General features: G+C 51.5%; 2 protein-coding genes across 10 annotated transcripts in view; both read left to right on the top strand.

Annotated features, from left to right (window-relative positions):
• Positions 1 to 1,241: 1,241 nt before the first annotated feature.
• On the top strand, positions 1,242 to 12,542 carry LOC137423985 (cytochrome c oxidase assembly factor 7). Of its 3 annotated transcripts, none has more exons than XM_078771620.1 (4): positions 1,242 to 1,508; positions 7,836 to 7,976; positions 8,244 to 8,487; positions 12,233 to 12,542. In XM_078771620.1, exons 1-4 carry the CDS (start codon positions 1,403 to 1,405, stop codon positions 12,426 to 12,428), a joined length of 687 nt encoding a protein of 228 aa, XP_078627746.1. In that variant the 5' UTR covers positions 1,242 to 1,402; the 3' UTR covers positions 12,429 to 12,542. The 3 variants fall into 3 exon arrangements, with proteins under 3 accessions (XP_078627746.1, XP_078627751.1, XP_078627749.1); XM_078771623.1 differs by having other exon boundaries at positions 1,405 to 1,594; XM_078771625.1 differs by lacking the exon at positions 7,836 to 7,976 and having other exon boundaries at positions 1,249 to 1,508.
• A 144-nt stretch (positions 12,543 to 12,686) lies between these two features.
• The window catches only part of LOC137423766 (uncharacterized), a 209,306-nt gene continuing 197,043 nt past the window's right edge, over positions 12,687 to 24,949 (top strand). The window contains exon 1 of one of the 7 annotated variants that reach the window (XM_078771582.1): positions 12,687 to 14,137. In XM_078771582.1, the coding sequence (XP_078627708.1) occupies positions 14,021 to 14,137 (117 nt within the window). In that variant the 5' untranslated portion in view covers positions 12,687 to 14,020. Of the gene's footprint in view, positions 14,182 to 14,644; positions 14,668 to 24,949 lie in introns of those variants that run through there. The other 6 variants (XM_078771578.1, XM_078771602.1, XM_078771613.1 and 3 more) reach the window with 6 other exon arrangements.

The following is a 24,949-nucleotide window of genomic DNA, read 5'->3' as shown; positions in this document are numbered from 1 at the left end:
TTTGTGCATCTGATAAATTGCCAGTAACCATTTTGTGAAACTGAATGTGCAGGTGCAGCATCTAACTCAATATGTCGAAATGTCACACACGTCCATGCCCGTGGGATTCCCTCGGGTGACCCCACTAGTTAATTAATAGACGTCAAAAATTATGACACGCACACAATCTCATCCATTTATTGTCGATTCAATTCGAGTGGATTCCTTGTTCAAGATGTCCGACATGACGGCATCAGTGATGTGCTGACGTAGCGAATCTGCCGGAGAGAAACCGTGAGTCCGTGACTCGAGATTGTTATTGATCACGTGGTTCGCTTTTGCCTTGACCCGTGGCTGGAAGGTTCGTGATCACGTGTCCCGTGTGTAACACTGGAACCTCGCTATTATTTTATTTTCATAACTGTAACGATGAAAAACAAGGCATTTCCCAAGGCATGATGTTTCTGCTGAGATTATTTGATTCCACATTACCACACATATCGCCAACACTGAGGTAAATGTATAGCGGCCCCGCCCCCATCAAAATGATTGACCGTCATAGCCACGCCTATCCCGGTCATATTATTTTACAAAAGAATGTAGTTTTGCGTACTTTTTGTGGAATCCTTTCAAGCTATTAGAATTAGAATTCAACGTTGTATTCATTAATATCCTCACCCCGCCCCTATCATCTTCGCGTCGCCCCTCCCATTTCCACTTCGCCCCTCCCATGTTCGCGTCGCCCCTCCCATTTCCCCTTCGCCCCTCCCATCTACGCGTCGCCTCTCCCATTTCCCCTTCGCTCCTCCCATTTCCCGTCGCCCCTCCCATTTCCCCTTCACCCCGCCTTCTCAGCTTGCACCTCCTCCCATCTCCCCTTGGAGAACGTCCTCCATGTCTCAGCTTTCTCCTCACACATCCTCCCATATTCTCCGTGACGTTGCCGAGATGACGATGCCCCAACGCGATGCTGTCATTGTCCCAGCGCTTCTACGCCATGAGGCTGACATTAGAAAATAGACGTCGCTTTTACCCGCCGATGTTGTCGAAGAGGCGTTTCCACCTTCATCCACATTGGGCACGTCATTGGGCGACTTGAGAAGTTTATGCTGGTTTTTTTTTTTTGAAACACTGCACAAAAATATATTCTGCTGCGTGATTTGTTCTTTTTTTTTTGCAATGTATAAAAATCTTCATATTTTGTTTTTTTAATGCTCAGTTTTTTTTATTGTTATTCTTCTTTCCCGGTTACCAGGAAGTGCAAGTCCTTTTCAACGGTGTATCCGGCGGTACAATTACAAGGCGGTGTATGTGCATTTATTTACTGTATCGCCTTCCACGCTACTTTGATGCGCTTTCTCGTCTCAAGGCGTAAACTTTGAGATAGGTAGCGTATAAAAATAAATAAGTAGATGCAGGTGGAATGGCTGGACTGACGACATTGTCGACTGAGGAGGAGGTTCGTGAATACCTGGCCAATGTTCACACGGAGTATTCTTTTCAATGTCACAAAGAAAACGACGCCGCAGGTAATGCGCGAACTGTACTTGGCATTGAAGTGCCATGACTCATCCCCCACCTCTGCTCTCCGAACCTGCGGGGCTCCACGTGCGATGTGAGCTCGCTCTTTGTTTGTAGGCTAAACCCGTGTGACGTCTCGTCAAAGTTTCGCTACTTCGGTTTGTAACTGGTGAAGTGACTGCTTGCCTACAGATTCACACGGAATGTCTCCATTTAACGATTGACCTCCTCACGGCTGGCTCCCAGAGCCTCACTGATGAGTCCTTACATCTGGCTTATACACTGCTCCTCAAACCTGGCTGATACACACCCTGCTCCTCAAGCCCTGCAGATACCTTGCTCCTCAAACCTGGCTGATACCCTGCTCCTTACACCTGGCGGATACCCTGCTCCTTACACCTGGCTGATACCCTGCTCCTCAAACCTGGCTGATACCCTGCTCCTCAAACCTGGCTGATACCCTGCTCCTCAAACCTGGCTGATACCCTGCTCCTCAAACCTGGCTGATACCCTACTCCTCAAACCTGGCTGATACCCTTTTCCTCAAACCTGGCTGATACCCTTTTCCTCACACCTGGCTGATACCCTGCTCCTCACACCTGGCTGATACCCTGCTCCTCACACCTGGCTGATACCCTGCTCCTCACACCTGGCTGATACCCTGCTCCTCACACCTGGCTGATACCCTGCTCCGCACACCTGGCTGATACCCTGCTCCTCACACCTGGCTGATACCCTGCTCCTCACACCTGGCTGATACCCTGCTCCTCACACCTGGCTGATACCCTGCTCCTCACACCTGGCTGATACCCTGCTCCTCACACCTGGCTGATACCCTGCTCCTCACACCTGGCTGATACCCTGCTCCTTACACCTGGCTGATACCCTGCTCCTTACACCTGGCTGATACCCTGCTCCTTACACCTGGCTGATACCCTGCTCCTTACACCTGGCTGATACCCTGCTCCTTACACCTGGTTGATACCCTGCTCCTTACACCTGGTTGATACCCTGCTCCTTACACCTGACTGATACCCTGCTCCTTACACCTGACTGATACCCTGCTCCTTACACCGGACGGATACCCTGCTCCTTACACCTGGCTGATACTCTGCTCCTTACACCTGGTTGATACCCTGCCCCTTACACCTGGCTGACACCCTGCTCCTTATACCTGGCAGTTATCTTAGCTTGCTCCTTGCACCTGGCAGTTATCTTAGCTTGCTCCTTACACCTGGCAGTTAGCTTCGCTTTCTTCTTGCACTTGGCGGTTGCCCTGCTCCTTGCACCTGGCAGTTGCCCTGCTCCTTGCACCTGGCAGTTGCCCTGCTCCTTGCACCTGGCAGTCGGCATGCTCTTCGCACCTGACAGTCGGGATGCTCTTCGCACCTGAGTCGGCCTGCTCCTCACACCTGACAGTCTGCCTGCTCCTCACACCTGGCAGTCGGCCTGCTCCTCACACCTGGCAGTCGGCCTGCTCCTCACACCTGGCAGTCGGCCTGCTCCTCACACTGGCAGTCGGCCTGCTCCTCACACCTGGCAGTCGGCCTGCTCCTCACACCTGGCAGTCGGCCTGCTCCTCACACCTGGCAGTCGGCCTGCTCCTCACACCTGGCAGTCGGCCTGCTCCTAACACCTGGCAGTCGGCCTGCTCCTCACACCTGGCAGTCGGCCTGCTCCTCACACCTGGCAGTCGGCCTGCTCCTCACACCTGGCAGTCGGCCTGCTCCTCACACCTGGCAGTCGGCCTGCTCCTCACACCTGGCAGTCGGCCTGCTCCTCACACCTGGCAGTCGGCCTGCTCCTCACACCTGGCAGTCGGCCTGCTCCTCACACCTGGCAGTCGGCCTGCTCCTCACACCTGGCAGTCGGCCTGCTCCTCACACCTGGCAGTCGGCCTGCTCCTCACACCTGGCAGTCGGCCTGCTCCTCACACCTGGCAGTCGGCCTGCTCCTCACACCTGGCAGTCGGCCTGCTCCTCACACCTGGCAGTCGGCCTGCTCCTCACACCTGGCAGTCGGCCTGCTCCTCACACCTGGCAGTCGGCCTGCTCCTCACACCTGGCAGTCGGCCTGCTCCTCACACCTGGCAGTCGGCCTGCTCCTCACACCTGGCAGTCGGCCTGCTCCTCACACCTGGCAGTCGGCCTGCTCCTCACACCTGGCAGTCGGCCTGCTCCTCACACCTGGCAGTCGGCCTGCTCATGACACCTGGCAGTCGGCCTGCTCATTACACCTGGCAGTCGGCCTGCTCATTACACCTGGCAGTCGGCCTGCTCAATACACCTGGCAGTCGGCCTGCTCAATACACCTGGCAGTCGGCCTGCTCATTACACCTGGCAGTCGGCCTGCTCCTTACACCTGGGTCGGCCTGCTCCCGACATCTGGCAGTTGCCCTGCTCCCTGCACATGGCAGTTGCCCTGCTCCCTGCACATGGCAGTCACCATGCTCCTTGCACCTGGCAGTCACCATGCTCCTTGCACCTGGCAGTCACCATGCTCCTTGCACCTGGCAGTCACCATGCTCCTTGCACCTGGCAGTCAGCATGCTCCTTGCACCTGGCAGTCACCATGCTCCTTGCACCTGGCAGTCACCATGCTCCTTACACCTGGCAGTCACCATGCTCCTTACACCTGGCAGTCACCATGCTCCTTACACCTGGCAGTCACCATGCTCCTTACACCTGGCAGTCACCATGCTCCTTACACCTGGCAGTCACCATGCTCCTTACACCTGGCAGGCACCATGCTCCTTACACCTGGCAGGCACCATGCTCCTTACACCTGGCAGTCACCATGCTCCTTACACCTGGCAGTCACCATGCTCCTTACACCTGGCAGTCACCATGCTCCTTACACCTGGCAGTCACCATGCCCCTTACACCTGGCAGGCACCATGCTCCTTACACCTGGCAGTCACCCTGCTCCTTACACCTGGCAGTCGACCCTGCTCCTTACACCTGGCAGTCGACCCTGCTCCTTACACCTGGCAGCCGACCCTGCTCCTTACACATGGCAGTCGACCCTGCTCCTTACACCTGGCAGTCGACCCTGCTCCTTACACCTGGCAGCCGGACTGCTCCTTACACCTGGCAGCAGGCCTGCTCCTTACACCTTCCAACCAGCCTGCTCCTTGCACCTGGCGGTCTGCCTGCTCCTTACACCTGGCGGTCTGCCTGCTCCTTACACCTGGCAGTCTGGCTGATCCTTACACCTGGCAGTCTGGCTGATCCTTACACCTGGCAGTCTGCCTGCTCCTTACAGCGGGCAGTTTGCCTGCTCCTTACACCTGGCAGTCTGCCTGCTCCTTACACCTGGCAGTCTGCCTGCTCCTTACACCTGGCAGTCTGCCTGCTCCTTACACCTGGCAGTCTGTCTGCTCCTTACACCTGGCAGTCTGCCTGTTCCTTACACCTGGCAGTCTGCCTGTTCCTTACACCTGGCAGTTTCCCTGCTCCTTACACCTGACAGTCAATGTGCTCCTTACACCTGACAGTCAATGTGTTCCTTACACCTGACAGTCAATCTCCTCCCTAAACCTGGCGTTCACCATGCTCCTTACACCTGGCGTTCACCATGCTCCTTACACCTGGCGTTCACCATGCTCCTTACAGCTGGCGTTCACCATGCTCCTTACACCTGGCGTTCACCATGCTCCTTACACCTAGCGTTCACCATGCTCCTTACACCTGGCAGTCACCATGCTCCTTACACCTGGCAGTCAGCACGGATCCTTACACTGGGCAGTCAGCACGGCTCCTTACACCGGGCAGTCAGCACGGCTCCTTACACCGGGCAGTCAGCACGGCTGCTTACACCGGGCAGCTGCACTGCTGCTTACACCAGGCAGCCGCACTGCTGCTTACACCCGACAGCCGCACTGCTGCTTCCACCCGACAGCCGCACTGCTGCTTCCACCCGACAGCCGCACTGCTGCTTCCACCCGACAGCCGCACTGCTGCTTCCACCCGACAGCCGCACTGCTGCTTCCACCCGACAGCCGCACTGCTGCTTCCACCCGACAGCCGCACTGCTGCTTCCACCCGACAGCCGCACTGCTGCTTCCACCCGACAGCCGCACTGCTGCTTCCACCCGACAGCCGCACTGCTGCTTCCACCCGACAGCCGCACTGCTGCTTCCACCCGACAGCCGCACTGCTGCTTACACCCGACAGCCGCACTGCTGCTTACACCCGACAGCCGCACTGCTGCTTACACCCGACAGCCGCACTGAAGCTTACACCCGACAGCCGCACTGCTGCTTACACCCGACAGCCGCACTGCTGCTTACACCCGACAGCCGCACTGCTGCTTACACCCGACAGCCGCACTGCTGCTTACACCCGACAGCCGCCCTGCTGCTTACACCCGGCAGCCGCCCTGCTGCTTACACCCGGCAGCCGCCCTGCTGCTTACACCCGACAGCCGCACTGCTGCTTACACCCGACAGCCGCACTGCTGCTTACACCCGACAGCCGCACTGCTGCTTACACCCGGCAGCCGCCCTGCTGCTTACACCCGGCAGCCGGACTGCTCCTTACACCCGGCAGCCAGCACGGCTCCTTACACCGGGCAGCCAGCACGGCTCCTTACACCGGGAAGCTGCGCTGCTGCTTACACCCGACAGCTGCGCTGCTGCTTACACCCGACAGCTGCGCTGCTGCTTCCACCCGACAGCTGCGCTGCTGCTTCCACCCGACAGCTGCGCTGCTGCTTCCACCCGACAGCTGCGTTGCTGCTTCCACCCGACAGATGCGCTGCTGCTTCCACCCGACAGCTGCGCTGCTGCTTACACCCGACAGCTGCGCAGCTGCTCACAGACGACAGCTGCGCTGCTGCTCACACCCGACAGCTGCGCTGCTGCTCACACCCGACAGCTGCGCTGCTGCTCACACCCGACAGCTGCGCTGCTGCTCACACCCGACAGCTGCGCTGCTGCTCACACCCGGCAGCTGCGCTGTTCCTTACACCCGGCAGCTGCGCTGTTCCTTACACCCGGCAGCTGCACTGCTGCTTACACCCGGCAGCTGCACTGCTGCTTACACCCGGCAGCTGCACTGCTGCTTACACCCGACAGCTGCACTGCTGCTTACACCCGACAGCTGCACTGCTGCTTACACCCGACAGCTGCACTGCTGCTTACACCCGACAGCTGCACTGCTGCTTACACCCGACAGCTGCACTGCTGCTTACACCCGACAGCTGCACTGCTGCTTACACCCGACAGCTGCCCTGCTGCGTACACCCGACAGCTGCCCTGCTGCGTACACCCGACAGCTGCCCTGCTGCGTACACCCGGCAGCTGCCCTGCTGCGTACACCCGACAGCTGCCCTGCTGCGTACACCCGACAGCTGCCCTGCTGCGTACACCCGACAGCTGCCCTGCTGCGTACACCCGACAGCTGCCCTGCTGCGTACACCCGGCAGCTGCCCTGCTGCGTACACCCGGCAGCTGCCCTGCTGCTTACACCCGGCAGCTGCCCTGCTGCTTACACCAGACAGCTGCCCTGCTGCTTACACCAGACAGCTGCCCTGCTGCTTACACCAGACAGTTGAACTGCTGCTTACACCAGACAGTTGAACTGCTGCTTACACCAGACAGTTGAACTGCTGCTTACACCAGACAGTTGAACTGCTGCTTACACCAGACAGTTGAACTGCTGCTTTCACCCGACCGCTGAACTGCTGCTTTCACCCGACCGCTGAACTGCTGCTTTCACCCGACCGCTGAACTGCTGCTTTCACCCGACCGCTGAACTGCTGCTTTCACCCGACCACTGAACTGCTGCTTACACCCGACAGCTGAAGTGCTTACACCCGACAGCCGAACTGCTCCTTGCACCCGGGAGACGCCCTGCTCCTTGCACCCGGGAGACGCCCTCCTCCTTGCACCCGGGAGACGCCCTGCTCCTTTCACCCGGCAGACGCCCTGCTCCTTTCACCCGGCAGACGCCCTGCTCCTTTCACCCGGCAGACGCCCTGCTCCTTTCACCCGGCAGACGCCCTGCTCCTTGCACCCGGCAGACGCCCTGCTCCTTGCACCCGGCAGACGCCCTGCTCCTTGCACCCGGCAGACGCCCTGCTCCTTGCACCCGGCAGACGCCCTGCTCCTTGCACCCGGCAGACGCCCTGCTCCTTTCACCCGGCAGACGCCCTGCTCCTTTCACCCGGCAGACGCCCTGCTCCTTTCACCCGGCAGACGCCCTGCTCCTTTCACCCGGCAGACGCCCTGCTCCTTTCACCCGGCAGACGCCCTGCTCCTTTCACCTGGCAGACGCCCTGCTCCTTACACCTGGCAGACTCACTGCTCCTTCCACCTGGCTGATACCTTGCAGGTTGCCAGCGCTTGGCTGACTTCCTCCAAGCAGTGAGGAAGGACTTCGTTGGGGCAGCACGTGTCCTCACCTGGAACTGCCAGCAGCACGGACATTATGAAAGTTGTGCGAAGCTTGGGGCATACCACCTTGTAGGAAGAGGTTTGTTTATTTAAACAATATCTTGGTCTTGCACAAAAACTCACCTCGTGGATTGCAGGGCCTAATGGGCAGAGGGCAGCATGCTTACAGATTGACAGAGGATCAAGGTGGAGCAGGAAAAGGGAGAATGGGGGTTTTGGGGGGGTGGAAGGGTTTAAAGCTCGTCGATGGGAGCATGGGTGGATATGGGAGAAAGCATAAGGCAACCATAGCAACACGATTGAAGGCCTCATTCCCTTTATGGTATTTATGACTTGAATTCTGCAGGTGGAGTGCCTGAAGACCCAGCTATGGCCTACTCTCTGTTCCTTGGCCCTTGTGAGAAGTCCTCCATTGATGTTGGGCCTGACTGTTGCCATAATCTGGGCTTATTGGCTGCGCAAGGTGTGAGGCAACCTGATGGCCGGCCCAACCATGACCTCTCTCGGCGTTTTTTTGCCAAAGCTTGCGACGCAGGTGTTGCGCCCAGCTGCATGCATCTCGCCATCTCCCTCAATATACACGAGCCCAGGTGAGAATGAGCACGAACTGAATGACGGTGAAAAAATTGATATAATAGTTGTACTTTTTCATGATGGTCCTTCTTACCTGCTGCACCAAAGGTGGAAGTAGGTTATGTTTCCACTCCTCGCTGTTTGTCTGTGGACACGATATATCAAGTTGTGGACGGATTTGGACAAAACTTGATGGGTAGGTTGAGTGTGTGACAAGGACGAACTGATTCGATTTTGGTGAAGATCTGAATGTGGAAACGAGAATTTAAATTTTTTTATGCTTCTGTCCACTAAGGGGGTTGTCTGTCCGTCTGTCCGTATGTACGGGTTAAACCTCGTCTTTCTCAGCAACCAAATGTCCGATTGAGACGAAAGTTTATGGGTAGAAGAGACACTCATGCCGAATGTTTTTGTGATAATAGTGATGTCATAGGTCACGTGGTATGGTAGCCATCTTGGATTAAACGATTAAAAAAATATTTCTCGGAAACCGCTGAATGGAAAAATTTGAAACATGACACATTGTCAAGTACTCCGAATGGGGAACAAAAGCAAGATAATTATGACATCTTTGGCGAAGTGGTATACCAGCCATAAATGTTTTCATTGAATGCTTTATCCTAAAAATCTGAAATTGCATGCACATCAATGAACCATTTATATTGAAATAGTAAATTTATGACATGATAGGTCACATGGTTTGGCAGCCATATTGGATTTAATCTAAGAATTTTTTAAAAACATCTTCCAACAAACCACCAAAGTGTTCGACTGAAAACTTTACATGCTTCATCGACTAAGCATGGCGATTAAAAGTTTATCACGAAAACGTCATCGGTCACATGGTGTGGCAGCCATATTGGATTGAAGGAAAATATTAAATAATCGTATCTCTGAAACCTTAACCTATTGATGCGAAACTTTACAAATGTCATCAAACACCATTGCTGCATATAGTTTGAAAATAATGACGTCGTAGGTCACGTGGTCCGGAAGCCATCTTGGATAGAAAAACGAACCTTGTCCTATCAACACGAAACTTCACAAACATGATCCCCTACACATACATAATATGCAGAGTGTACATTTTTGATGTCACATGTCACGTCGTTTGGCAGCCATATTAGCTTGAAAGCCGATATCTATCTATAATTCCAGCAATCTCTGTATGTTTGTTTGTTTGTATGTCTGTGACCGCTGTTTCTCGACAACCACGGGTCCGATATACTTTAAACTTGCCAGGTATATTGCTGGGGACCCGAGGATGTGCCTTTTCAAGGTTTCATATTAATCGGACAAGTAGTTACCGAGCTATGTCCAAAAAACGATTCAACCAATCAGAGAGCAGCGAGCTATCACGTGTGCCGAACGTGGCGAACAGACTCTGCCTCGGACGGCACTTTTGAGAGCGTATTCATTTATTTCACGTTGGCAAACTATGTTGCCGCTATGTTGGCGTTAAACTATGTTTTAAAACTAATTAAAACCATTTCATGTAAATAGAGGGGGGGGATTGTCACTGTACTCGCAAGCCGTTCGCCGTTCGCTTTGGCGTTGCGAATGGGAACATTTCATGGACCAAACCATTTCATGTAAAGCGTTCGCCGTTCGCTTTGGCGTTGCGAATGGACCAAAACATTTCATGGACCAAACCATTTCATGTAAATAGAGGGGGGGGGGGGATTGTCACCGTACTCGCACCCACGTACCCACGTACCCACGTACGGGCATTGCACCCACGTACGGGCATGCCCTAGTTTAAATAAATCTCTTATCCGAAACAGATTCACCGATCGATGTGAAACCTGTCTTGTCTGGTAAAAATGTGATACTTGAGAACTGCTGAAGGGGTTTAAATCAAACGTTATTTTTAGGGCAGTGAATGAGGGCATCTACCCATTGTCGCGGGCAGGGACTATGCGTAGGCATATTGGTGACAGTCTCATTGCTCTAGTTTTTAAGTGATTCCTCACCATTGAGAGATGACACCAAAAACAATATATACAATATCTCAGAAAAATGTATGGATGGATTCGGACAAAACTTGATGGCTAGATTGAGTGTGTGACAAGGACGAACTGATTAGATTTTGGTGCAGATCTGAATATGGATATGAGAATTTTATTAATTTCTTTTTTAAGTGATTCTTCACCATTGAGAGATAAGGCCAAAAACGATATATAGCACGATTTCTCGATATATAGCACGATATATAGCACAAAAATTATGTATGAATTCGGACGAAACCTGGTGGACAGATTGGGTGTATGGTAAGGACGAATTGATTATAGCTGGCGAAGCCGGTGTTGTGAATGAACGCGTACGTATTATGTTGAAAAGCCAGATTTTGCTGGATCCTTTGAGAATTTCGAAGCTTTGACGCACCAAATCGCTCCATGGAGGTCGCCATCTTGCGGATGCGGAAGTATGCATAAGAAATTGCGATAAAGTTCAGTAAGAGTTTGTTTCACCCGTCTTTTTTTGATTCACAATCTTATGCACCTCTAATTTGTAATTAAAATACTTAAAGACCAACCTTGTTCCCCGGGCCCGCATGGGCCCTGGTTATCTTCAACGAAAATCTTCACCAAACACCGGAACCAATGAGATTCGAGCATTTGAAAAAATATTTCAAAAAAGCTTATTACCGCATTTCGGAGGCTGAAAACGGCGTCAAATATTCTAAAATTGACGAAGAATTATTTTTTAGAAATCTCGCGGCCGTAGGGGATAGTTTTTCCCCGGCCGGAAATATCCGAAGTTGACGGAATTCACCGAATTAATCAAGAAGTAAATTTTATAAATTTTAATCATCCAGAATGCAAATGGTGTCATTTTGAACTAGGTACGGTACCTACTACACCTACCTACTACCAACTACCTAACCTACTGATACCATAGTGATGGGTAAAATAGTGACAAGAGGCTTTGGCTTCACCGGCTCATTGCGGCTTTGCAGTCGGGTCATATTATTTCGGTGAAGATACAAATCTGGATACAAGATTACATTTTTTGTGATTTTTCGCCATTGAGTGATCGGGCCAAAAACAATATATGGCACAATATTTAAAAAAGTTTTGGATGGATTATGACAAAACGAGGTGGATGCATTGGTGAGGTGATTTGATTTTGCTTCAGGTCTGGATCCAGATCTGGTATATCAGTGGCATACAAAACGTGAACTGTTCAGTCTGACGGAGGTAAGCACTCTTCCGAGTGCCGTTCCAGTGTTGTGCACAGCCTGTGGCTGCTCGTTTGCATCATTGCTGGAGCGTGGCTGTACTGTTGATGCAGTGCGCCGTGTTGGTTAGGGACAGAATTTGGAATTTGTTCAGTGTGCTGGTGCTAGCTCACCTACTCTTTGCGAAGTACACCTTGGGATCTTTGATGTCCATCCAGTAATGCCGGCAGATGGGACACTCAGTTTAACTTCCATCCGAGGGACGGCAAAAACACTGAAACATTCTGGTTGCGAAACAGCGGGATGAAAGTTTCTCGCTCGGTCGGGGTTCAAACCCAGGCTGGACAGTTTAGAGGCAAGTTAGTGTACCTCCAGGTCATCCTACCAGCCATCAAATGCAGCTGCATTGTGAAATACATCCTTGGCACAAAGGAATTGACTAAAAAGCTAGGAGGTACCATTTGATCAAGAGTACAGCAGAACTATATCAATTTATTGAATTGAAAATTGAGTTTTGTTTTGTTGGTTATAGTGTTACAGCTATCGATCCCATTTGAATGAATGCATTTTAATCCACCCAGGGATGACACCCGAGCCACTGCTTTGGCAGAAAACGCCTGTAAAATGGGCCATTCTCCATCCTGCATGGTTGCCGCTCATCTGCTCTCTCAACGTGGTCTTGGTGGCAAGGTCCGGGCAAGAGAGCTGCGTGCCGAGGCAGCAAGGCTCCATGCAGAGAACACGGGACGCGATTTCAGTGTGGAATTTGGAAAGTGAAGTTTTCTCGAATGTCGTAAACTCGTTGCTCATAATGTCAGAGATGTCGTCTCGGTTCTTGAAGAAGCTGGGCAGGACGTGCTCACTGTGATTATAAAGTGATTAAGACACCCAGAGATCCTCTGTGTCTTTGTTGTCCAACGGATACTTCATCTCATTCTATCTCGTCTAGTTTGATACTTTAAGTTTGCTCTCCAACCTGAGTAAATATCTCACATCGGTCGACTATGTTTTGGCAAAAGTTGTGCATTGGCATTGAAGAGCAAAATGAAATGAGATCAGTTGTTGCATAACGGAAAATTTAATTTTGTTGTGAGAGATTTCCAGAGAGAGAGCAAAACCACGACCCAGGCTGCTCGGATGAGAAGACCAACAGATAAGCTTGATCAATATTAAAATCATTACTTTGTTGTACAGAAATGAAAATGTGATTGTCTTTTGTAAAATCACCTATCAGAGCCCAGGTACAATGGTCGTTTGTAAAATCACCACTCAATGGACGTTAAACTGGCTGTCCAGTCTGCCGGCTTTAGTCGGTGGACGATAAAGATCCCAAGGTCTCCTTCATGAAGAGCAGGCGAGCTATCGCCGGAACCCTGAACAAATGCTAAATTCCTGGTCTGACTAATGGGGCACTGCATCAGCAGCACACCTCCACCCCCCTGCAGAAAAGTGGTGTGAACCTGCAGCCACACCGAGCATACGAAAGAAGAGTGGAGAGGGTAATGGGGAGTGACTGAGCAGCAATGGACCTTAATTACATGATGTTATTTAATTTAATGATTAAAGACGGATCGAGTCTTAATCACTTTTGCTCATCTCGGCGTGTCGCCAAATTAAACATCTCAATTTTTATGCCTCCGTCGATGAAGTCTTCAGGTTGTCCCGTGTCCGTCCGTGATGGGTTTTCATTACCGCGATACCTTGAGAACGGCTGAAGGGATCTTCGTCAAACGTGGTGCAGGTATGTATAATGAGGTAAAGATGAACTGATTAGATTTGGGGGTCACGAGGTCAAAGGTCATGTTTGGTAAAAATCCTGTTACCGCGATAACTTGTGAACCAGTGATGGGATTCTGACAAAATTTGGTACAATTACGTATAATGATGTAAAGATGAACTGATTCGATTTTGGGGTTGGCGGTCAAACTCTTCAGCCTGGCAGAGGTGTGCGCTGACGCTCTCGCGTTGTCCTCTGCACAAAGTGCATTCTTGGCCCCTTCACAGATCATTTTTGTGCATAATAGACCATTCTTCAATTACTCTGAAGAAGCCTGGCGTTCGCTTTGCGGTTCATGTGAACGGTTTAAGTTTCAAAAAATTATAAATTGCATTTCCGATTTCGTGCAGCAGCACATTGCACACCGGAAGTGGGCCGAGAAGGTTACTCCTGCCGGCGGGATGTCATGCCATATCTCCTTTTTGGCACCATCTCTCAATTGTGAAGAATCACTTAGAAATTATAGCATCCGGATATTCACCAAAATCTAATCAATTCTTCCCCACCTGCCCACCAAGTTTCATACGAATCCGTGCACAACTGTTTGAGATAGCCTGCTCACAAACAAATAGATAAACAGCAATTATTATATATGACGTGTTCCGGTCGCGGTCATGACGTCACTTCCACTCTCTCGGAACGCCCACTCCCATTCGTTGAAACCCAGGTTCAAGCTCATTGGCTAGCTTCAATATACAGTATCACAGAGGTACGACAGCTGCAGGTATGTTCAATGCTTGTGGTCCGGTCGAGGTTAGTGACCGTTCAACTCTCCTTGGTGATAAACTCCAACATTGTAATTACTAACAATTGTTATCATTCCGTTATCATGTTGTTTCCGTCCACGCGATGACGCGACAATGTCAATGTTTATTTACCAAAAAGCAAAATGCATCGTGAATACCTGTCAGGTACCATTCTACTTGAGTTGTTCCTCATTATGAGCGGTAAACGGTGTAATACTAATAATGACACCTCGTGTTCATGTTGAACATTGCTCATTATTGTTGTGATTGGTACTACGTACGTACCAATCGAATCTGTGTAGTGAGGTCTGGGGGCGTGGTCTGAGTGGTTAATGGCGGCTTGTCATGATGGCCGTGTGCTCTGTGAGAGCTTGGTATCGTCTTTAATAAACCACTTGATTAAAGGAGATTCCTGAACTTACTACAGAGCACACGGCCATCATGACGAGCCGCCATTAAGCACTCAGACCACGCCCCCAGACCTCACAACGCAGTACGTAGTACCAATCACAACAATTATAATCACGTGTGCAGTTACGACCTGCTCGGCAGTTTGTGCACTCACGAGTTTGTCTGTCATGAAAATACCAAACTTTAGTTAAAATTGTATATTGTTTTGTTATTAAAGATATTTTCTTTCTCATACAGCAAAGGCCTCATTTGATGTTGGGTCGGAAAATTATGTTTATATAGGGGGTATCGATTAAGGGTGTACACTGGTATTGCTTAGCTTGACTGATGATTTCTCCCCATGATCACTCCATCCGATTAAATTAAGTTTGTCAATTTTATGAGGTGACATGAAGTTTGTTACTTTTTTACGAGGTTTATCCTTCCCTTTTTCCCCTCACCTACCTTTTCCATTCCCCCACCTTTTCCTCTCCCCCCACCTTTTCCACTCCCCCCACCTTTTCCTCTCCCCCCACCTTTTCCACTCCCCCCACCTTTTCCACTCCCCCCACCTTTTCCACTCCCCCCACCTTTTCATCTCCTCCCCCTTCTCCCCTACGCCCTTCTCCCCTCCTCTCCCTTCTCACCTCCGCTCCCTTCTCACCTCAGCTCCCTTCTCACCTCCGCTCCCTTCTCTCTCCCACCCCCTCTCGCCTCCCACCCCTTCTCGCCCTCCCGCCCCTTCTCGCCCCCCCGCCCCTTCTCGCCCCCCGCCCCTTCACGCCCCCCGCCCCTTCTCGCCCCCCGCCCCTTCTCGCCCGCCGCCCCTTCTCGCCCGCCGCCCCTTCTCGCCCGCCGCCCCTTCTCGCCCGCCGCCCCTTCTCGCCCGCCGCCCCTTCTCGCCCGCCGCCCCTTCTCGCCCGCCGCCCCTTCTCGCCCGCCGCCCCTTCTCGCCCGCCGCCCCTTCTCGCCCGCCGCCCGCTTCTCGCGCGCCGCCCCTTCTCGCCCGCCGCCCCTTCTCGCCCGCCGCCCCCTTCTCGCCCGCCGCCCCTTCTCGCCCGCCGCCCCTTCTCGCCCGCCGCCCCTTCTCGCCCCCGCCGCCCCTTCTCGCCCGCCGCCCCTTCTCGCCCCGCCGCCCCTTCTCGCCCGCCGCCCCATCTCGCCCGCCGCCCCTTCTCGCCCGCCGATACACCAAAATGGCCAGCTTGTTCAACCTCAAAAAGGATCGTCTCTCATCTTGGCTCTCGTAACGTCACCCCGACCCAATTGCGAAGCTCCTTCTAAATTGCCTCATGGGGCCTGGGCCAATCACGTCCCTTGGGGGTGTGGCCTACCGGCTCTTTCTCCATCCCCCCCACCCCCCTGAGCGTACCGCCGTGGGGGCGTGGCCTTTTGCTGTAAGTGTTCATGTGGACGGGCTTACTTGCCGTGAGTTTTCATAGGGCCGGCTTAGCTTGGCTTGTATGGTTTTAAATGGCCGGCAGATGCTGTAAAATGTTAGGGATTGATCCACGGGGGGGGGGGGGGGGGATCACACACTGGGAAAATTATCCTTAAACTCTACCACTAATTAGCACTGCATCGTGGAATAACCCCTCGCATGATGCACAATTAAACAACCGTAAGTTAGTTTCCTTACTTACTGTACATCGAGATTTCTCCGACGCGTCACATGGTCCATGCCAATAATTATACAGTGCTACCTTTCCTACAGCATTTGCTTACCTATCCCCACAAACATAACAGTACTAGCAGAAGTGCCCCGGCATTGCCGGGCGGGGGAGGGGAGGTGGGAGGGGGAAGGGAGGGGAGGGGAACGGGGTGGAGGGGAGGAGAGGGGAACGGGGTGGAGGGGAGGAGAGGAGGGGGAGGGGGGAGAGGGTAGGGGGAAGGGGTAGGGGGAAAGGGAGGGGGAGGGAAGGGGGAAGGGTAGGGTGGAGGGGGAAGGGAGGGGAAAAGGGGAAGGGGAGGGGGGAAGGGGAGGGATATAGATGGTTACTGGCAATTGATCACATCCACAAATGATGTAATCCACACAATTTATGTACTTTACATAACGTTAATAGGAATACATGGCCGTGTAGATGGGAAATAGTTTGTTTGAAATAAATCACAAATATCAGATGAAAGATTTTAAAATTTAGAACTATTTTCACTCGGAGTTAAACATCACTGCAATATTATGTGGTTGCTTCAACGTTTTCTGTGAATTATATGTCATCATTGTGAGATTTTTATGGATTTTTTTTTTTTTGAAATGAGATTTTTATATTTTAAAAAAACGGCAAAAAAGCATCAGAACAGCTGTGAAGAAGCATCAGAACAGCAGTGAAAAAGCATCAAAACAGCAATGCAAAAGCATCAAAACAGCAATGTAAAAGCATCAAAACAGCAGTAAAAAGCATCAAAACAGCATTCGATATATTTTCACTTTTACGTTTTGGCTAACTCGCTCGCGAACCTGACGAAGATCCTGAGCGAGGGGTCGCTATGCTATGCTACGTTATGCTAACGCTATGCTAGCTACGCTACGTTCGCTACGTTATGGCTAAAAATATGGATCTAAAGATGAAAGAAAAAAAAAACCTATGTGGTATGAAAGGCAATGTTCCTCGCTGAAATGTGAAAAAACGCAATCGCTTTTCGCTCTGAATTATGTGTGAACAGTTACTGTGAGATTATGGCGGCAAGGCTGGAACATCACGTGATCGCTCTGAGCGAATCAGCGCGCTGCTCTGCCACCGGCTCAGATTCCGTGTATAATATTCTTCACTGAAATGCGCTGAAGTAAATATCAATAAAAAATATGGATCTCATCAAATATTTTTAGGTAGGCTAAGTCCTTCCCAGGCTCAATGGCCATGTCTATGCAAAATATCAAGCATGTGAGCCTCTCCGTTTAGGAGACTATCGGTAACATTACACACACACAAACTGTGTTTTATATATATAGATTATTTCGAGTTGGAATGATACTGTTTGGAATGAAAATACAGAGAGATCCAGTTCAAAGCAGAATTAGGAAATGATGTGAGTGTTTCCACCCATGACATTCGTGGATTTGGTATTTGCAGTTTCACCACTGATGTCATAGTAATATTGCCCACCTTGCTTCTGTTGACCTCAGCTGCAGTAAATATTGTTATGGAACCGAACGTCAGCCTATGGTTCCCCTTTGAGGGGGGATTAGTCCCCTCATTTGTTACTGACCGACGTGGTCCCTGAAGCTGCACCGCGACCTCCGGAAAGGCCGGTGAGGAGCTTCGTTCGCGACCGCGGATAAGATGGTAATTTGCTGAGCGGATGGCAGCCGCGGCCCGAACCGTTAACAATGACTAGACCCGATTCTCAAACGTTGGCCAAATCGTGCCACAGGTATTCAATGGGGAAAAGACAAAGACGACGGATGTGAAGAAGAAGAAGGCCAAAAGGGTTTGAAATACGACTATAATTTATTGCTACTATTTACAACCAAAAGAAACCAAGGAGGAGGAAGAATAATAAAATAAAAACAGAAGAAATCAAGGAGACACAGTGCAACGCTAGCTTACCTACAGTCTTAATTAATACCCCAGGACAAGACACACAAAACGGACGACAAGCAAACTCACACGAATGGGGAAATGAAGGCAGGAACGATTGGCTGGAAGGAGAGGATGGTCCAGCTGGTCCACAGAGCTGGAAGGATGCGGGTCCTGTTCGTGTAAATGGCAAGGCTCGAGGTGAGCGGCCGCCGACCCTCCTCAATCTGGTTCGCACGGCGGCGTTGCTTCGTAGCAGCGGGTCTAAACTGCTGTCAAAGCTCAACTCAACTGTGGTGGACTCAGCTCATCTGCTTGAACTCTCTGACGCAACTCTCTTGGACTCAGAACTCATCTCCTGTGGGGAGCGTCCCGCTGCGGGTTATATAGGCCCCGCCCTTCAACCTTTGCGAAACTCCCCGATCGCTCTTCCTCCGCCCTCTCAAGCCAAACCCCTTTGGCTGGGTTGGTTGAGTGGGGCCGACTCATTCCTCCCCTCTCTGACGAGGTGGAGACGCGCCTTTCTTCTCAGAGCCGGAGCACATGGCAATGGCGGCGAATGCAGTTGGCAATCGAGGCTTTAGGAATGGGAATGAAAGGGAATGGGAATGAAAGGGATTCTACTCTATTTGAATTCGGTGCAATGGAGTATTAATTAATGGAAGACAAAGCCTTAACCTAATACACAGAATAAGGAAATAACTACCAACAAGCAGGAAATATATGATTGGCCAACGCGATTGTATATGACCTAACTAAGGGACGCCCTTTGACCTTTATACACAACTGGAGGAAGGAGGGTGATATTCTTACAACAATAAAAAACGCAATTCTCATTTCCACAACACTGCACCCTCCTCCTCTTCGGCACGTCCCGGGCCTATTACCTTTACTTTTAGTGTGGCACGTAGGTGTAGTTCCCTCTACATTTAACCTGACCCTGAGTGTGACAGTTTTAAAACATAAATAAATATGCCCTGCTGCTCCATTGCACCCGACCTATCAGACTCACGCCCACATCTAACCGAATTGCGGAATGGTTTTCAAACTAAAACATGAACGATGGGGGAGCATTATTTACAGTTGACGCTATTTTATTTACAAAACGCAACCCAGGACCTGTGATTGTGCTTTTGGGGGGGAGACAGTCTGCCCTGCATCGACGCACCAGAAAGCACCAAAACACCATCAAGCACCACCAAGCACCCTTTGGTGCACAGTCATCACAGTTCAATAAAAAATAAAAACAACAAACCCTTGGTGGTGTCTTGCTCTTCGGCTCCCTCTGCTGGCTATTGTTATCTTCCAGATGTTGTCAACTTCGTCATTTTCTTACTGGCGGCCTATTTGGACATAAAATGAAAGTGCACAACCGTGTCCATTTCTATTTATTTATTGCCCACAGGGCCGACTATTGTGGTTCACCTGTGTGGCATCGATGCCCTGTGACCAAGGTCCGCCAGCAAGATCTCGGGCCTTCATGGCTGGTTCCAGCAGAGGGGCCATGCCCCAACCCACGGGGTCCATCAGTGGTGCTCAGCCACAGACATGTGGTCCATAAGGTGGTGCATCGATGCAGACAGCTGTGGTTGCGAGAGTTTCGGGTGCCCGATGGCGGACTCCCGCACGCTCCCCTCGGCGCCCAGTGGCGCACAGTCCTCGTGTGGGAGACAAGGGGGGGGGGGGGGGGAAAGACAGGTGAGCGAGGGGTAAGGTCACAAGCGTACACATCAAACAAGGCAATGCAAGGCGAGGTGCGTACGGAGAGCGAAGTGAGAAAGCTCGTCCCTACCGTACGCCCCCCCACATGTGACCTACACAACCCTTGCCCTTACCCCATATTTACAACAATTTACACATTTACAAATTCGTCACTACTGTCACGTCTTCCCCACATTTCCCCTATACCAAATTCGTCTTCACTCGCACTACTTCAAAATTTGCCATCACCAATTCATCATCAATCCTCATAAGGAGGGAGAGATGCAACACAAGCACAATGTCACACCCACGTCATGATGCGTCTCACATTCCAAACATTTGCACAATAAAATAATAAAAACATGGCATGGTATGGAGTCCTGTCACCTCAGGTGAGTGGATGTAGATGGTGCAAGGAGATTCTTAATCCTAACTACCTTCTAAATGACTTTAATACACTTTACACTACCCGGGGTCTTTCCCTGCCAAACCATTGGCCATCTTGCTCTCTATGCGGTTTTAAGAACCAAATCCCCATTGACCAAACTGTGGTGCTTCCTCAATTTGGGGTCTCACTCCCCCGATTCAACTCCCTGTGCCCTTGCACAATTTCAGGACTGGGGCGTGTGTCTCTCCCAGCAGGTCTACCCACCTGCACACCTCCACCACTGTAGTTGCCCCCGAGCTTACCTGCTCCTCACCTAACCTATCTAATTGGGGAAGGCCCCTCCTGGCTCTGTCACCCCTTGGTGCCCTCTGGCACTGGGCTACCCGGGTCCGTCCTCCGGATCCTCGGGCCCCATCCACAACAACTCTACCGGCTCCCAGAGCCCACCTGCGGCCTCACCTGGCCGACATCCTCACAGTGGTGGAGTGCTCAACCAACTACACATACTAACAGGCCACATGCCCAGCCATTTCCACGTCACTAATGCACCCATCCAAACTCAATTCTTCCACCACACACCACAGATGCCAATATCCAACCACAATTTACCTATACCCTCTACCTAACACTTACACTACCCTCCCCGGGTGTTCGTGATGGGGGTCCATCCTCCTTTCCCCCATCCACACCTTCGCACCATCCACTCCACTCCACAGTTTCCCCCATACTCACTCCACGACCATCCATTCCATACTCCATATATTCCACACTCCATGTATTCCACACACCCATACTCCATACCTCTGTAGTTGCACACCTGTGCAATCACCTGGTGCCACCTGCACCCTCCTTCCTCCCTGGACCATTTGGTCAACACAACTCACATCACCATCACTCACTCATACACTGCTCCATACACCTGTTCAGTTGCACACCTGTGCAATCTCACTTGTTCCTTACTCACTGCTCCATACACTTCCATGCTCAATACAATTCACAATTACCTTCTCACAATACACTCCTGAGTACACCTCCAACACTCACACGGCATCATCTGTACTACCTGGTGCCCTGCTAACTTGGTGCTCCCCGTCTTCCCTTTAAACTAAGCACATACCACGTCAATATCATCCAAACTAATCTACCTGCGTCCCCACTACAGGTATCATGGTCACTACCTAACCTTACCGTTACCTATTGTCAATCTCTAGGTCCCTACACACTATATCCTAACCCTCCCGGGCTAGTTTCCACTGCCATAAACCCCATAAACCTATTGCTCCTTTGCCCACGTTGTGAGGGATGGCAGAGTTGCCATCCCACCACATCGGGTATTTCTCACTATAAATTTTGCTCACCAAATTCCAGCCAATTAAAAATTTGCCAATCATCTGCCAATCACTCTACCATTACCAATCATCAATCTGCCAATCCTTTGCCAATCATCAAATTTTGCTTTTTAATTTCGGGTCCAAAACACTATCCTCATCACACGTCTACTCACTTGAGCCTCTCGGTGTGCCAATTCATTTCCAAAGCTTGGCTTCGCAAAGCCGAGCAATGAATGCGGGTTGTTTGGTGCCGGCGGTTGGATGCGTCCGGCACTCGGTGCAGGGAAGGGGGCTTACCCGGGCCGAGATCCCACCACGCACCATCTTGGCACGGAGCCGTCCAATGGCCCGATTTCGCCCTGCCGGAACGCCTCAACCACAAAGGGTTGCCGTGACGACCCTCCCTACCGGACCGCCCGCTCCGCTTAGTGGAGCACGGACGCGGCCGTTCAGAGCGCGGCCCGGCGTGGATCCCGCACGGCGGTTCTTTCGAAACCGCCGCGGTCACGATCCCCGCGGGTCCCCGCTGCACGCAAACCCCGGCACGAACCGAGGGCCCGCTTCGGCTATAAGTCGGTCTAACCGCTAACCCGGTTAGCGTCGATGCTCCACTTGCATGCTCGCACCCCACAGCCCGTTCCTTGTTCACACATCCAGCTGTCTCCATGCTATTTGTCATTGCACCTTCTCTTACACACCCAGGTACACTCATTCCGCTCACAGACTTGGTCACATACCTTACCACCACACACCTTTGCACACACTCGTTGTTCGCACACCTCACCAACACACCTCTTCGCGCTTCTCCTTGGTCACCTCCTCTGTGGCAACCACAGGTGTGCTCTCACTTGCACACCCAACCACGTGCCTCACTACCAACTCCAGTGTGCATTCCCATACGCGCTCTACCATTCCAGGTGTGCATCCTTCCATTCCAGGTGTACATCCTCTCTCACCTGCCACAACCAACTCACGCTCCGTGTCCCTCTCACTGCTTTCACCACCACCCTCGGTCGCGCATTCACCCTCACTCTTGACAGCGCACTCTGTACTCATGCACCGTCCGTTACACACCTTTCTCGCGCATCCTCTTGCGCACACTCTCCCGTTACACCCTCTGTAACACTCACCACAGGTGTGCACTCTCTCGTTACATCCTCTGTAACACTCCCCACTACGTGCTCCCATGTGCCCCCTCGCACACGCGCTACGACCAACTCACTCTCGACAGCACACTCACTCCTCGGCGTGCACTTTTTTCTTACACACCCCATAGTTGGACATTCTCGCACACCTCCTCCTTCACACTCTGCACCTGTCGCACACTTTACCAGCGGCCTCTCATGAACACCCGGGTCCAAACCAACACCCAAGCCGACTGAACCTCCCCTCACACCATATACATTTCCGTGTGTATCGCCACTCACCTCGGCACCTCGTCTCCGCACCTCCTTCGCCACTTGCAAACTCTTTATTTGGTTAGTGAGCACACCATCACGATTTGAGCACCGACCTTGTACATATTCCATCACCTCCTCCTTTATCTCCCTCTTAGTTTCCCTCCGTCTCTTCTTAATTTCACTCACCCCCTCTTCCACTTCCTCTAATTTCTGCTTCACCTCTTTTATTTCCCGGTGCGTCTCCTCAATTTCGTCCTCTAATGCCACCTTGACCGTTTATATGTGCGTCCTCACCTCCCGGTCCTTTGTCTTCATTGCCTCTGTCACCTCGTCCAACCTCGTCAGTCCCTCACGTACCATCTGACATTCCCTCTTCGTCGCTATTAAGTCATTTTTGATTTCTTTTTGTGTCGCTTTCAACCCTCCTAGTACCGCAGTGTTCTTTTTCACCTGCTCCACCAGTTCTTTTTGTCCCACCGTCAGCTGTTCCACCTCCTGCGTCAACTCCTCTATGCCACCTTGTAACTTGGCCGTCCCATTTCTCACCTCTTTCTCCATACGCTTCTCACCTCGCTTTACCTCCTCGCGTACCCCCGAGACCTCCTCGCTTACACCTCGTCTTATTTCCTCCCCTATCTCCTCCATTTCTTTAGTAGATGCTGCCCTCATTTGTTCTAATTCATCCCTCTGAGCATCCAGTTTACCTTATAACCCAATTTTCACCTCCTCTATCTGGTTCCCCATCCGTTTGATTTCCCGGGCGGATTGCTCCCCTATCTCCCGCAATTTGCCTTCCATCTTATCTTCTAGCCCCGTTAACCCATTCTTTACCTCTTTTATCCCGTTGTCTAACCCCTCAAATTTATTGTCTAAACCCCCAAATTTGTTGTCTAAACCCTCAAATTTATTGTCTAAACCCCCAAATTTGGCTTCTAGCCCCCCGATTTTTCCATCGAGACCCCTGATTTGTCTTCCCATATCATTCCTCAATTCCCCTATTTGATTTCCCATATTACTTAACCAGTCTCTCAAATGCTCACTAGTACCCCTCGCTTCGTCCCTCATTTGGCTCCTCAATCGCTCACTATCAGCCCTCGCTTCGTCCTTTTGGGTGTCGAATTTGGCCATTATTTGGTCCATAAAAAATCGCATGTACCCCGGCATCTCGGGCTCGGCTGCTACAACCACGTGCACGAGGGCGCCATTTTGCGCACCTGATACCTCCTCAACCACTTCACCATTGTTCTCCTCCTCCATTTCCTCCCTGTGGTCCTGGGTTACCCCTAACCCCTCTTATAATTCCCCCACCGGCATCCGATCATCTTGACCATCCATGGCACGATTTTCAAATTTCGGATTTTATAAAACAAAATTTCGGCCCACTCGTAATTTGAGCTCGCTAAGCGCTTCAGGTCCGTATCTCACTCCCAGACACCAATTGTTACGGAACCCAACGTTGGCCTATGGTTCCCCTTTGAGGGGGGATTAGTCCCCTTTGTTACTGACCGACGTGGTCCCTGAAGCTGCACCGCGACCTCCGGAAAGGCCAGTGAGCAGCTTCGTTCGCGACCGCGGATAAGATGGTAATTTGCTGAGCGGATGGCAGCCGCGGCCCGAACCGTTAACAATGACTAGACCCGATTCTCAAACATTGGCCAAATCGTGCCACAGGTATTCAATGGGGAAAAGACAAAGACGACGGATGTGAAGAAGAAGAAGGCCAAAAGGGTTTGAAATACGACTATAATTTATTACTACTATTTACAACCAAAAGAAACCAAGGAGGAGGAAGAATAATAAAATAAAAACAGAAGAAATCAAGGAGACACAGTGCAACGCTAGCTTACCTACAGTCTTAATTAATACCCCAGGACAAGACACACAAAATGGACGACAAGCAAACTCACACGAATGGGGAAATGAAGGCAGGAATGATTGGCTGGAAGGAGAGGATGGTCCAGGTGGTCCACAGCTGGAAGGATGCGGGTCCTGTTCGTGTAAACGGCAAGGCTCGAGGTGAGCGGCCGCCGACCCTCCTCAATCT

Source organism: Myxine glutinosa, chromosome 1 (genome assembly GCF_964187855.1).
Source record: "Myxine glutinosa chromosome 1, kmMyxGlut1.1, whole genome shotgun sequence".
Lineage (NCBI taxonomy): Eukaryota > Metazoa > Chordata > Myxini > Myxiniformes > Myxinidae > Myxine > Myxine glutinosa.
This window is presented reverse-complemented; position numbering and strand designations above follow the sequence as displayed.

What these genes read in the sequence shown, in the direction of transcription:
- LOC137423985 (XM_078771620.1), top strand. Translation starts at nt 1,403, where the DNA reads ATGGCTGGACTGACGACATTGTCGACTGAGGAGGAGGTTCGTGAATAC. An exon ending in ATACCACCTTGTAGGAAGAG is followed by an intron (nt 7,977 to 8,243) that starts GTTTGTTTATTT and finishes TGAATTCTGCAG; the next exon opens with GTGGAGTGCCTGAAGACCCA. An exon ending in CTCAATATACACGAGCCCAG is followed by an intron (nt 8,488 to 12,232) that starts GTGAGAATGAGC and finishes TAATCCACCCAG; the next exon opens with GGATGACACCCGAGCCACTG.